Source organism: Apus apus, chromosome 2, assembly GCF_020740795.1.
Source record: "Apus apus isolate bApuApu2 chromosome 2, bApuApu2.pri.cur, whole genome shotgun sequence".
NCBI classification, from domain to species: Eukaryota; Metazoa; Chordata; class Aves; order Apodiformes; family Apodidae; genus Apus; species Apus apus.
In genome coordinates, this window is record NC_067283.1 from 121,431,491 (window position 1) to 121,446,793 (window position 15,303).

The following is a 15,303-nucleotide window of genomic DNA, read 5'->3' on the forward strand; positions in this document are numbered from 1 at the left end:
GATTTATCTTAAAAATACCAATCTGCTGATTAATGTCTCATTGAAATTCTCAAAATGTACTTACTGCCAGAGAGATAAGAGTCTTTGGATCAAACAGAAGCTTTTCACCAGGTGGGAGATTTTGACTCTCAATATGTAGCTCCCTTATTTTTTCTATTTTATCCAAGCCCTCTACTACAGTGATGCAGTTGCCCCCCAGATAGCTGCAGAATAGAACACACACACAAAAAAAGCAAACATATGGCCTTAATATATTAAAACCAATAGTTTTTAAAGTATTATTGAATAAAATATGGAAATTATAATAGAAAAAGTAAACAACCTAACAAGCCAACAGAGCATACTGCTAACAGATCCAAGTTTTTTTAGTGTTTTTATATATTGCTATTATTATTATTATTATTCATAATAATTATTAAATGACTGAAAAAAGAAACTTAGATGCAAATAAATGTTAAGATGATATGTCATTACTTGTATCATAGAATGCTTCATCAAAAAATAATAAGCAATTCCTTTTATTAGAAAATAAAAAAATTAAGAGATAAAATAACCTTAATGGCTAAATATTTTATAATTTCTTAGTATAATAATTATTTTAATAGTAAAATAAATACATAATTTTCAACTTACAGTTTTTCAAGGTTTTTCAGCGATGAGAGATTTTCTATACATGAAATACAGTTGTTCTGAAAGTAAAGGTGCGTTATATTTGAAGCAAAGTCCAAGTTCTGGATTTGACTGATTTGGTTATCATATAAATATAGAACTCTAAGATTTTTGCACAAAGAGAAGTCACCCTGAAATAAACAATAACAAATTAATGCTACATAGAGTTCACTCACTGCCTCCCGGAAGCCACTGATTGTTTTTAATATTAAAGTTTTGCTGTGTGATTTATACATGTTCAGCAAACACTTTTAAAAACTGTTTTTCCTAGAAAAAAACTGAGTGTCAGTAATCATCAGATTTAAGACTGAAATCTCTCATTGCTGTTCTGCTGTACAGAAGCTGAGAACTACAGGCATCATCGGCAGGTCCATCACATCCACTATGACTTCATTCCCTTCCCTGCCTTCATCAGGTGGATTTCAGAAAAGCCCCATTGTTAATGTAGCCATCTCCATCAAACCTCAATGATGGAATGGAAACCAGTTCTTGGCAAAGAAATACTGATTTATACAAAAACTTGCATATCAATGTATTTTAATACACTTCCGAGTCTAAGATTCCACTCAAATGCCAAGTTTCTTTGAATGTATTCCTCTTAAATAACTAAAAGGTCACATGTTCTTCTCACAGTTTCTGTAAAACTTCTCTATGGCATCTGATGAACCAGTCCTAGTCGAATGGAACTGATCAAATTGGTAACTTGCGGTGGTTGTGCACGTGCATGGATCTGTTCACATAGAACAAGCTATTTAATCTTCTTGACTGAAATCACACTTCTACAGCAGAAATCCACCATACACAACAATTCAGTTGTTCAGGTTTCAGCAGTTTCAAAATGTGCCCAGTATCTTGAGGGGATCTGAATTTACTCTGGACTTACTGAAGCCTGTATAATTTCCTATTGCTACACTTAAAGGAAGGAGGACTGGGTTAAGTTTGCAGGTTTAGTCTTTGAAAATTAAAAGGTCATGGATTCTTTTTTAAATGAATAAGCCTCAGGGAGCAAATTTTTTTAAATGTAGGTTTTAACCTGACTAATTTAAAAAAGCCAGTCCAAATTTGTTAACCTCACTTTGCTTGTATCCTGTTCCTTAACTCCCCTTTCCTTTCTCAGACCTCCTTGGAAATCTAAGGAATAAATCACAGATAGATCGAAGAGATTGTGCTGCGAGTTAGCAGCTCTTATGTAAAATTCCCAAGACTAGAAAAAATATGGCATTAACAAGAATAAGTGCTGTACTTAACAGTATGTAATACCATTACTACAGCCTGTAAAAAAAGCATAGAATCAGATCTGCAAAATTACTAGTTCCTCCTATCTTCTTCTATTCCACAGTTTGCATTATTATTATAAAGGGAACCATTAGCAAATACAAGCCCTTAAATAAAAAACAGCAAACTGTTCCTGAAAATGGGGAATTTGTTGTTTCACCTCAGACCTGAAGTCTCCCAAGAACACTACAGCTAGATTTCAGTGGAGCTAGAGCACTGCTGCCCCAGCCCTACACTTACAGATTCAATGGCAACAGCCATTGGCTATCTATGCTCTATAGGAAAAGTGTCAGGTCTAAATGATTAATTTGAAATACTCTCTTAAGTGGCTAAAGAATAAGCAAGTGGAGTTATCATTTCCATTCTGGTGACTTCCTGAAAGCTCCTGTACAATGTAGCAACTGTACAAAGTAATCAAAATAGCAAATAGTGTAGAGTTGTTGGTTTTTTTTAGTGCTGCTGATGTCTATAATAGTTATGTGAAATGCTGCAAAAAAATACTTCACTTTAACACTTCAGCTCATCTCTCTTGTGTAATTGCTTACCTGGATTTGAATTCATTAGTTCAAAACAGTTAGTGTACTGATACTATCCTTTTTGTCTGCTACAAGGATGATACATATTTCCACAGTTTCAGGTAAGTAAAACAAGATTTTTGCCACAGGAAGAAAAGTGTGCTCTTGACAATAAGAAGCCTTGCAGACTGTTGGAGTTACAGTCACAGGCTCTGATGATTTATATGAAAAGTTACAGCTCAAATATTATTTTCCACTTTTCTAATGCCATGCATTTAAAATCCACACTTTTACACACAGGCAGTGTTTCACACAATAACAGCAGTAATGTTGCCAAACATAGGTATTATTAAGACTTAACTGCAAGTCAATAAAAATATTAAAACATAATATAGCTGTTATAAAATAGAAAATTGGTTTTGCTTGTTGGTTTCCCCAACTAAAGACAACTCATCACTTCAAAAGATTTGAGCGGTGAGGTCAAAAGGGATAAAGAAAAACAAATCTTACAATTGCATCTATGTTTTTATCTGCTAAATTCAGATGAGTTATTTTTCGCAGATACTGTCCCAAGTTCCCTTCATTGCGGTTCTTGTGAGCGACACTTTTAGCAACTAGGTCCAGTGTTAGTTGAACCATCCTTCTGCAACAGGCCAGACTGCTCTACTGCTTCTTTCAATAGTGCATTCCACAGGCAGTAGTTTTATAAAATGCCTTAAAAGCAAAAAAAGGAAAATGTTACACTACTTGTACCCCAGATCTTCATCAAAGTTTACACGTATACTTCCAATCTGATGTTTCCCCACCAGTTCCCTTTCTGCTTACAGTGACAAGTAAGTTTTTGCTTCTGGTAAAATCCTACCTCTTTCTTTGTTTTCAAACTCTCAGTGTATTAAATAACACTTAAAAGACATTGTTATAGTTGATCAGTTGTTTCAATGTGCTTTGGAAGGTTGTACCCTGGTCTTTGTCTTTTTCATATAGAAATACAATGGTTCACAGCAGAAGTAATTCTCACATATAACTAACTAATGACAGCTCATAACCTAATTATTAGTTAGAGAATATATCAGTCTCTATAGCAGATTTTGTGGGCTGTGAGGAGTGCTATAAAGCTACAGTACTATTTATAAATCTTGACAGCCCTTCTGTCATGCACAAAACTGTACATGCATTTATTACGCACAGTGAAAAACTTGGGTTTTTCACACTGAAGTGTCCTGTAAAGGCTCTTACAGCAATACCAACATGTCTAGTTTTTTTAGCTCTGGCCGTTAGTATAATCACAGAATGGGGGGAAGAAGGCAAGAATCATATTTTGAACTAGATGTGTCAACAGTGTGGGGATAAAAATACTCTAGCAAATATAACTTAACCACTCAGAGTAAAAAGGTTGCTTTTTTAGGCAGCACGTATTACAACATGTATTATGTCTTTTTGCCAGCAGAGAGTACCCCCACATCAGTGTATCAAAACAACTGAGCAGACAGGAAAAAGCATCCCAACACTAAAACTTCTGCAGCCACACAAACCCAGGGATGGAGAATACTCCTTGCCAGTATTGCACCTAAGAGAAACTGATCAGAAGCAAAACTGTGTAGACAGAAGAAGCTTCCTTACTGACTGAGCAAGGCTGAAGCTCACTAGTTCCCGTTTACACGTGTGGATTTTGCTTTTTGCCTTTTTAAAAAGGCGGGAGAAGAAGGAAAGCTGAAAGGACATTGGTATTATTTTTAATTAGAAGTGTGTTTCTTTCTTGCTTTTACAATAAAAATACCTTTCAGAGCCCTTTCTTGGACCTTCCTCCAAAAGAAAAAGGAAGAGCAGAGGCAAAGCCGGGCTGCCAGCGCGGGAGCTCTGCGTGGAGCAGCTCTCCCTGGATCCCCAGCTCGTAGAGCCGTGACATTCCACCACTGCCGTTCCCGTCCCGCCTCCCCGCCTCCCCCCACCCCCGCACACAGCAGACGCCCTGAAAACGCGAGGGAGCAGCCGCCACCCAGCACAACCCGTGGGAAGGCTGCCCCGCTGCCCCTGCCGGCAAGCGAGGGGTAAGGGCCCCCGCTCCCAGCGCCCATCCCGGCGAGGGCCGCAACCGCCCCTGGTTGCCAGGGCAACCGGACGCCACAGGCCGAGCAGGCTGCGGCGCGCGCCCTCCGCGGCCCGCCCGGCCCCGCTCCCCACCGCCCGGCCCCGCTCCCCGCTCACCTCCCGGCGAGGGCCGCAACCGCCCCTGGTTGCCAGGGCAACCGGACGCCACAGGCCGAGCAGGCTGCGGCGCGCGCCCTCCCCGCCCAATCAGCCCGCAGGAGAGACTGAGCGCGCGCGCCGCGCATGCGCAGTCGCGCGCGGGGGCGGTTGGTGGCGGGCGCGGCGGCTGTTAGGGTGGGTGGGCCTGGCAGTTCCCCTGCTGACGTCGCCGTTGTTAGTATCTTAATGAATGTACGTGTATCTTAAATGCTATGGACCTGCAGGTTTTATCGTCTGGCAGTTACCCCTTCTTCCTGCCTACCAGGCGTCTTTGTGAGCGTGAATTACTGGCAAAGTGAAAATGACGTGGTTTATTCCCCCCCCCCCGGCTTATGTTAGGGATGTTAATAATTTCGTAAGTTGAGTGGATACTGTATTTAACAACAACGTCTTATAAAAAGAGATTGTGGAATGCTTAGTGCGTTTCCCTGCGGCGGCAGGCTGAGGGAGCTGGGGTTGTTCGGCCTGGAGAAGGAGAGGGCTCCAGAGGGACCCGACAGTGACCTCCCGCTACCTGGAAGGGGCCTGCAAGAAGGCTGGGGAAGACCTGGTCACAAGGGCATGTAAAGACAGGACTAGGGGTCTTAAGCTAGGCAAGGGCAGATTTAGGTTGGACATTAGGATAAAGTTCTTCAATAAGAGGGTGGTGGATTCCTAATATCCCTGGAGACATGGAAGGTCAGGCTTGATGGGGCTCTGAGCAATCTGTTCTAGTGTGAGATGCCCCTGCTTATCGCAGGGGAGTAGATGACCTTCCCACCCAACCCGAGACATTCTATGATTCTATGAAACACAGGACGACACCAGGCAGCAGCACAGACCAGGGGCTGATCAGCTGGAACACAGCTTTGCAGAGAAGGACCTTGGGGTCCCGGTGGAAACCAAATTGAACTTGAGCCATCAAGGCATCCTTGCTGCAGAGAAAGCAAATGGTATCCTGGCCCACATTAGAGGAGCATTGCCAGCTGTGGAGGGAGGTGACCCTGCCCCTTTATTCAGTGCTGGTGAGTGCTGAGTCCAGTTCTGGGCTCTCCAGTACATAAAAGGGACATGAACACACCAGAGAGAGTTCAGTGAAGGGCCATTAAGATTGTTAAGGGACTGGAACATCTCTCCTCTGAGGAGAGGCTGAGAGAGCTGGGACTGTTCAGCTTGGAAAAGAGTGGGGTCCAGGGGATCTTATCGATCTATATAAATATCTGAAGGGAGGGTGCAAAGGGGACAGAGCCAGGCTCTTTTCAGTGGTACCTGCTGACAGCACCAGAGGCAATGGGCACAAACTGCCCAGGAGGTTCCTTCTGTACATCAGGAGATGCTTTTTCACTGTGAGGGTGACCAGGCACTGGCAAAGGAGGCTGTGGAGTCTGCCACCCTTGGAGAGCCTCAGAAGTCATCTGGTCATGGTCTTGGGCAACAGGCTGCAAGGGCCCCTGCCTGAGTGGGTACATTGGACCAGATGACCTCCAGAGTTTCCTTCCCACCTCAGCCACTATCAATTAAGCATACAAATAACTCACTAAAGCCAATAAAATTGTATATACGTTACATGCTTGCTGTGTTGTAGCATAAAAGTGCATCAGCTGGACAGTGACAAAACATACTGTTTCCAGTGAAAGCAAGGTCAGGACTTTTATTTCTCTTCTAAGGAAAATTACACAAAATGTTGTTACGAGCAAGCATGTTCCACTTCAACCTTTGTTAGAAATGCAGTCAAGGTATAGAGTATCCCATCCTTCCAATATCACATTTCCTATATCCTTCTCTTTGAGGATACGAAAGATCATAAGATGTCCTTATTGCTGTGGTGGAATCCAAACTGAATGTGCCCTGGAGCTGCTTGTTCTGGGAAATGTTTCTGTAAAAGAAGTATGTTAATATTCTGAAAGTTAATTTTGGACTTAGTTTGTTCTCCCTTACGGCTGTAGATTTTGCAGGTGTCTAGAGCTGTCTGTTAGTTAATTTGATTTAAAGGCAGAAAAACCTATGAGAAGTTTCAGAGAGAGTATTTATTAATTAAGATTTGAAATAGTATTCTCATCTGGTGGCACAGAGTATTAAACAATCCTCTGTGTACTCTCCAGTATGGCAGTAATTTGGCTGAGTACAAAAAGTCCTTGTCTTCAAAAGAGCTTTTGGAAATACCTGTGTAAAATTATTGATGGCTATATTTCTTACAGTTCCAGATTGGAACACTGAACTGAAATTTACTTCTGAGGACAGAAAACACCTTAAAGTCCTGCCTTCCATAAGCACTACCATGCGTTTTGCTATTCATATAAAGCTATTTCTGCTTATATGGATTCTATATTTGGATTGTGTCAACGAATAACACAAATACCCCTAGAAGATACAATTCTGATTGTAAAACATTGAATTTAAGCCTAACAATTTCTGACAAATTTTTTCAGGGTCAGGTTTAAAACTTTTTATTCAGTCAAACTTTTTCCTGGGTATCTCTTGCCTTTCTCTTTTGTGGCTAGACAACCATATAAAATGGAATCTATACAGTTTCACCAGTATGGTTGTTTTAATAGGTAAAATATGCCTGAAATTACTTTTTCCACTGAATGTGAAGTTGTATTGGTTTTTATGCTTGCAAAGGCAGCAAAGGTAGGTTCTCTAAAACACAGGGCAGAGCAAACAGTGCTTTAACTTCAATAAACTTGCAGAGAGCTATCCTGAAATATCTTTGTCTGAAAAATAAAGCTGTAATCCATTAAAGTCTGATTGTTTCTTAAGGACATAGTGCTAATCCATTCTTGATGTTTCTGCCTGTATATACTGCCTAGTAACTTCTAAACCCCTCAAGCCAGCTCTAGATGAAACCGGAAAAGGGGACAGGCACAGGATGGTAATAAATTCTACTATTTTGTGCAAAATTCAACAACTGGCTTGAAAGAACGATTCCTAGCTTAGTGTCCTCAATTGAGGAGGGGCTGAAGCACAACCTGAAGAGTTACCTGCTCCTCTAGTGTGTGGGCATTAGCTGCCTCAGTTGGGTAGGCAGAAGGGGGAGCAGGACCAGCATGGAGGGGCTGTTGCAGTTGTGGAGTTTGGGAACACCAGCTATGGCCCACTAACCTTTTAGTTACAGTCAAGGGGGAATAAGGTACTGCAGCAGACAGGGCATGGTTATTTCTGCTGCTCATGAATAATAATTCTGGTAAATACATAGTTTCCTCAGCTTAGCCTGCATGTCAAACTTATTCTAAATAGGTGTATGGCACAGTAACTCTACATGTTTGTATTTCTATCCTGGAAGGGGTTTAGGTGAGACTGATACCTGGAATAATTATTTCTGTAAAGCCCTAAACTTGCATGCAGTTTAACTCTTGGACTTGTTTTGCACCACGATTACTTGTCAGCACCTCTGGAGTCCTGATTTTATTTGAGCCTGAGTAACATGACACACTCAAAGCCAAGCTATTTTTTCTTCCCTGTGTTGGAGAAGCACTGGGCTGGAATTCTGTCCCTGCCGTGCTGCCTTCTCCTTGCCAACCATGCACAGTTCATATCTCATGCCACTGCTGTTTCACTGGTTATACCTTGTTACTTCTGTGACTGGATTAACACTTTTGCTCATACTGACTGCTGGTACCAACAGAACAGTGCAAGCCTAAGCAGAACCGCAGCCAAGACAGAAAACCACTACTGTGATTAAAATGAGGTAGGAAACAGGCTGGCTGCTACAACAGTTCCTAAACTATTTCTGCAAATAGAACTAAAGTTTAAATATGTCCCATACCAGACCAGGCCTGAAGCCCAATATGGATAGTTGTTATTGTAAAACTTTAGGGTCTGCTATTAGTACAAAGCTGTTACCATCATTAATACAATTTGCAGATGCCAAAAAAGTGAATCAGCCTTTCTGCATCTCCCAGCATTAAAATCTGTTAAAGCCTGGAAGTAGAAGTGAAGTTATTAGAACACAATCCATTTGTCAGGGCAAACATTTTATCTTTACAGGGTTTATAATGTTGGTTGTTTTAATGAATATTGTATCTTACCTCCAGCAGAGACTATAATGTTGGTTTGGAAAATGCTACTTGGTCTCTAAATATGAGCAAAAGGAAAAAATGCAAAACACCATATTACAATTTTCACCATAGAGAAAATAATAGTTTTCTAAGTATGGTAATAAATTTTGACAGATGAATCAAGAAGAGAAAGTAAAAATCATTATATGCAACAGAAACAGTCAGAGGAGGTACTGGTATCTCAGAATTATTTGGTCAAACACTGTGTAGAGAGCAAATCTGAGTGTTCACACAGTCATTCTTCTTTGTTCTTAAATAGGTGTAAGATGGTATAACATGTTGTTTGTCCCTGGCTGATGTTTTACATAAATATTTGTGCTAAACCATTTTTGCCACTTCGAGAATTTTACCTCCTTGTCATAAGAAGAATTTTTGAAGTGGAAAAGGAAGATGTTCCTCAAAGACTCTGGTCTTATGAGGAGCTCACCTGGAGTTTGTATCACCGTATGGAATACATACATGTTATTTAACTTGGAAGATTATCTGCTGGTTTAGTACCTCTAGGTTCCTCCAGTTACATCTCCAACTTTGAGGAACTCAGGTTGAAAATGCCTCCCTTAGAAACAGATGAAAAATATAAGCTTAATTCTAACCTCAAATGATGTAGTAAGTGAATGCAACTTCTCTTCAGCTGGAGAAGGAAGTTCAGATGGTTGTAATTACTAGATTGCATGCCATTATATGCAGGCACATAAATTAATTTCCTTTTATAAGAAAGTAATGTCACTGCAATTATACACAAGCCCTAAGGTAATCGGGTCTAATACAAACACAAATTCACACAGGAAATGATGGGCAAATTACATAGATTTGAATGCATGTTTCAGCTGAAAATGAAGAGTTCCTAAACCAATATATTTATAATCCCTTCAGATGGCTTAAGCATTTCCTATCTGTGATATCTAAACAGACAAACTATGCAAAACAGAGGAAACATTCTTTGCTAACAGCATTATTAAGAATTGTTGTTTAAGGTAGTCACGTCTGACAAACTGGAGATGTAGCCATGAGCTTTAGTGCATAAAAATAGTAATACTTACATATCCTTTTTCATCTGTATTTTTAAAAGCCTAATGATCAATCTTAATATTTCATAGGGGAAAACAGACACTAGCTCTGGCAAAAATGCCTTGCTAAAGTTTATGCACTCCTGATTTGTGAAAAGTCAGGAAGAAAACCCAATTCTCCTGAGATGCTGTCCTATGACCTATCCACTGGACCATGCTACTTCCCAGCATACTGTAGTTTTCAGAAAGCCCTGTATGAAGCAATTTTTCATAATTAAAAACAAACCAAATGTCACAGCAAATATTTCGTATGTTAGAAGTTTCATCTGAAGGTCAAAATTAACTTTCCTAAATTACATATTTCCTCATGGATATTATTCCTAGACTCTGAAAAGTAAAGCTACAGCTCATAAAAAATACACCCCGAGAACAAGATACTTCATTAATTCCTTAAAGGTTTAGCATAATTCTTTTTAACTCCAGAAAAAATCGTTCAGCTAACTGGAGACTCTCTGATGTAATTTCTTCAAGACTTGACACAATAAAAAAATTATACATGTATGCAATTAATCTTATGTATTATCACCCCATATTTTAATAATTTTCACCTCTTGGGACTTGCACCCTTAAAAGGATGCCAGCTCAACCCTGTAGTATTTCAATTTTGTCTGGTTTCGCACTTTTGAAAGTATTTGTTTTTATCATTTTATCTTAGCCTAGTTTATGGTGTGATATACAAAAGGTTTTATATTGGAATTTCAAGAAATACTTTAAATATTGAATGTAAACATATTATGTTAATTATATGTTAGTAGCATAATGAGAGTCCAGGTCTGATTTGGACTTCTGGGGCATAGCAATAAAATAGTGTGTTTATCAACGAGAAAGTAACATAACAAGCTTATCTCAAAACACTGACCTAAAATAAAAAAAATCTCCACAATGTAGCAAAGGGGAAAAAATAACTAAGATAATTCATGTTTTATTATATTTAGTATATTTTTTAACCTTATAAACAAAACAGTAACATGTCAGCAATTAGCTTTAAATCTTGGATTTTTGCATTTTTAATAATCAACATTAAATAATTAACTGGCATTGGGAGTTCAAAATGAATGGAGGAGCACTGTAGAAACACTGTCTGCCTTGTGGCAGTGCAGGAGTGATCCAGTACCCAAGTTCATGGCAACTTTATACCCTCTAGAGCGACCACATCTGCAGGAATAGCCTGTCTGAAGTTTCATGAAACACTAGACAGATGAAGGTAAAACCAAAATATCCAAAACCAGACTCAGTCGAAGCTTTGTAAAGGCACAAGCGATAGAAATGCAAGAAAATTATGCTTCACTTAATAAATAGGAAATTTAAAAGAGCTCGTTCTATTTAATCTGGGCTCGTGTGCACAAACTGCCACTGAAGGCCAGGAAAACAAGAGTCCCTTATAAAATAGGGTCTGAACACAGACATTGTGGGGTAAGGGAAGTTTTCCAGGGAATGTCAAAGATAGACAGTGAACAGAGCTGTTGTAGCCAGCTCACAGCTGCCTGTTATTCCAGTACTAGAATCAAAGATAATTTATTAAAAGCTTGAGGAATATTTTTTCTGGCTTTGCTTAAATGTGAGGGAAAGGACAACTGAAGAGCCTGTGATAATGCTCAAAAGCAAAAGATTAAGGCTGGGTTAGCCTTTTTATTAGCTTTTTCTAAAGGAAAAATATCTCTTGACTTCAGTGAGGTTGTTCATACAAAGGTTGCTTTTAAGACTACAGATGACAAAGTTTGTAACAAAATCCAGACCCTGGTGTCTAACAGTGGCAGCGTTTGTGGGATGGAAACATTTTCTAAAATTTTGCTTTCTTCTGTGTATGGAGATGGTTGCTTAAAACTTCCAGTTAGGGCTAATCCTTAGTCTCCAGTAGACATCTAACATGAGAGACAGAGGGAACCACGTAATGTCTAGTAACTCCCTTTTTCCCTCTAAGTGCCGAATTTTTGAAAATCTGGGTGCTTAATGATACTGGATCCAGATTTAGAAGAAAATTGGCCCTAATCGCCCAATAATCTAATTTAGCTTTTTACAGTTTTGTTAAACACTATCCACAAACATTGCTAAAGCAAATGCAGTCAGAGTGAAGATGTTACATTTTACAGATTAGTTAAGAATCTATCTCCTGAGTAGGTAATCTAATTGTGTATGTGGGACCTCCAAGCAAAATTTCTAAGTGTCTATCCTAAGTGTCTTGGCTACATATAAAAATTGAGAATATATTTTTTTAAAAATCTAGACTCATAGAATGGTTAGAGTTGGAAGGGACCTTAAGGATTATCTAGTTCCAATCCCCCTGCATGGGCAGGGACACCTCCCACTAGATCAGGTTGCTTAGAGTCCCATCCAATCTGGCTTTGAACACTGCCAGGGAATATATGGCAGTCAGATACAGTGCAGGCATATGCAAGACAAGTGAATAGTTGTGCATGCATGAGTCCTGTATCTGCACCCGAAACCGTCTTCTTTGCCACTGTACTGCTTTAGAGAGCAAAACATTCCTCCCTGCAGTCACTGCAATTCAATGTTTGTGTTGTCAATTCAGTGTTTGGTTTTGGAATTTTGTCCTATATTTGAATTACTATACTCTCTGCAGTATTCTGGATATTCAGGATATGAAACAATGGCATGGGTATGGGGAAAATCTGAACCGTGCCCATACAATGCATTCCAAAATTGTACCTACCAATTCAAACTTAAATCATCAGCTTGATCTGCAGCAGCAACCCAATAAGCCAACAAAACACTGGGTGTCACCAGGAAGGGTACTGAGAACAAGGGAGGAGTATTTTGCCGCTCTATAAAACTTTGGAGCACCAGAATCTTGAGGATAGTGCAGATCTGGGCTCTGGCATGTCAAGGACAAAGCAGGATGAGACATGGTACCAAGGGCAACTACAATGATTGGGTGGGTAAAGTGGCAGCTTTGTAACAGCAGAATAAAAAAGCTTAAGCTTCTCAATTTGGAGAGAAGGCTGAGGTGATAATACGAGGAAAGTTAATCAAGCATGAAGGTGGAAAGTGAGGCAAACAAAACTGTCAGTTGACACGTGACATGCTTTTAGACCTCGAAATACTCTGTGAAGCCACTAGATACATTCCAAACAGGTGAGAGTGGCCAGGTTCACGTGCTCTTCCCCAGCAGCACTTCTCCAGCTGCTGTCAGAAATGGCTGTTGAGCATGCTTTCCCATAACCCCTTACCTTCTCTGGCCTGTTTGCATTTTAGGTAGACTAAGAAAGGACAGCAGGTGAACAGAAACAGAAGCCAGTCTCTCACAGCTGTATTACTCCATTCACTCAGTAAATTTAAAACAAGAAAAAGCAAAAAAAAAATTATGTCCTTTTTTTTTTCTGGTTCTGTGCGGCAACAGAAGCACAACAATTTAATCTTCAGGCAAGAAAATTAATTTATAGGAGCTGCCATCCCAGTTCTTACCAAGCATTTGAAGGGAACTTCAAAGGGGAAGGAAGTCCAATAGGACAGTTAAGTGTCTTTGACTGTTCCAATAATCTCAGAATAAAGCTGAAAGGCTTTTCTTAAAGCTTATACACAGTAAAGGCAAACAGGTGCTCCATCAGGAAATACAGCGTAGTCCTTGGTATTTGATTGTTACAAAGATGCATATATTTATTTCGATTTTGTTGATATTATGATGCATAAATTGCTTGAAAATGCAATTTGCATGCATGAGAAAGGCGAGCATACAGGACAGCTGGAAAAAAAAGCAACATATGAACAGGAGAGGGAAGAATTGTAGAATGGCTTGATTAGGAAGGGACCTTCAAGATCATTTAGTCCCAACCCCCCTACATGGGCAGGAACACCTTCCCCTAGACCAGATTGCCTGGGGCCCCATCCAACCTGGTCTTGAACACTTTCAGGGATGGGGCTAAAACACAATTCAGCATTCCATAATTTTAATATCTGTTGGCAGAGATTATTAGATGAAGAAATCAATAATGGCAATTTAATTAATTATTATTTAAACATTAAAGACACAATTTTGGTAAGCACGCTTGTTTCAAAAATGGAAATAAAGAGAACCTATTTGCATGTGCTTTAGCAAACAGTGCATTCCTTTAGCTGTCAAACTAATTACCTAGTATGTGGCACTCATTTGCACAAACTAATTTCTAAATAAAAAGTGCATGCAAATGTGGAAGAACAAATTCCCATATTTGTTGATATAGAACAAGATGTTATCAAGAATACCCTAATTCCTGATATTTTGAAGTCTCAAAACTATTTGGGAGAATTAAGATATACTTTCTGTCCCTTAATGATTCTCCATCATTTAGGATGCATTTGTGTGTGTGTACACGTGTATATACTGGATGGCTTCTTTGTGGTAATGTCTTCAATGCATGTACTTCTGAGCTCAGTTAAGGCAGAATTTGGATTAATGCTAAACTTAGGAACGGTTGATCAACAAGGGCACTGGTATTTTGGTTCCTGGACACTACAGAAAGGATCCTATACAGGCCATAGGTATATAATTTTATATTTAATTATAACACCGTGTTCAGCAAGTAACAACAGATGTAACTCAGTGGACAACTGTTTACATTAGCATTCAAGCATCAGCATTCATATTGCTACAATTTATAAAATAACTTGGCCTTTTAAAGCCAACTGTGACTAAAACCATTCAGTCTGAGCCTGTGTGCCTGAACATTTCAGCTCACTGCTACCACAAATGAGGACAGTTTAAATACATTAAATAGAATAATATGAGATTAAACTATTATTTTATATCTCAGGTGTATACAAGATGTCAAAAAATTGTGGATGATGTTATGCAAAGAGAATTCTATAAATGGCAACATAGCTCATATTTCCTAATGGGTATTGATCTCACTGAAGCAGTGTGTAAACACATATTGAGGGGAATAGTGCCCATGTGCCCATTTGTGGAAGAAAATAATTAGGAAAAGTTACAGCCCAGGTACACTTGCTGTGTCTTCCTTGAACTTAAAAGGTACTGCTGTGGGTTTATGCACTGTGCCTGCTTGTGCAGAAGTCTATGGCTGCCATTTCTAAGAAAATTAATAGCTTTTAATATTAAAATACCACAGCTTTCTTCTCCTGCCTCCCTACCACCACTGCCATGCTGGAAGAAGCATTAATTGTTCTCCTATAAAACTGCACATCTGATAATTATCTCAACTTTACTAGCTCTGATTAAATATATTTTTTTCCTAACGCTGTTGGATGCTGCTGCTTTAAAACTCTTGAATTCCTGCTTCAGGGTATCCACATTTCCCTGCTGAATGATAACTTTCCATTATATAACTTGCATCTTAGCTTCAAATACACTGGAATCCAGTTGGATGAAAAGCCTCAAGTGAGCAATAGCTATTAAAACTTCCCAGACCAAACCAAACCCAAAACCCACATCAAGGCAGATGTAAGGCTGAAAAAGAGTATCAGTTACTTAAGGTATAAAGTGTAATAGCATATTTTGTAAAGCATAAATTATCCCAAAAGTAAACATTCAGAAAACCC

At 39.4% G+C, this 15,303-nt stretch overlaps 2 protein-coding genes across 6 annotated transcripts in view; both read right to left on the reverse strand.

Annotated features, from left to right (window-relative positions):
* Nucleotides 1-4,720, reverse strand: part of PPP1R42 (protein phosphatase 1 regulatory subunit 42) — a 28,977-nt gene extending 24,257 nt beyond the window's left edge. For 4 of the 5 annotated variants that reach the window (XM_051609851.1, XM_051609850.1, XM_051609854.1 and 1 more), the window contains exons 1-4: nt 4,665-4,720; nt 2,970-3,173; nt 634-800; nt 65-203 (exon numbers count right to left, since the gene is read on the reverse strand). In XM_051609851.1, coding sequence (XP_051465811.1) covers nt 65-203; nt 634-800; nt 2,970-3,098 — 435 coding nt within the window. In that variant the 5' untranslated portion in view covers nt 3,099-3,173; nt 4,665-4,720. The remainder of the gene's footprint in view (nt 1-64; nt 204-633; nt 801-2,969; nt 3,174-4,664) is intronic. The other variant, XM_051609852.1, reaches the window with a different exon arrangement.
* Nucleotides 1-15,303, reverse strand: part of ARFGEF1 (ADP ribosylation factor guanine nucleotide exchange factor 1) — a 235,950-nt gene that overhangs the window by 50,022 nt on the left and 170,625 nt on the right. The window lies entirely within an intron of this gene.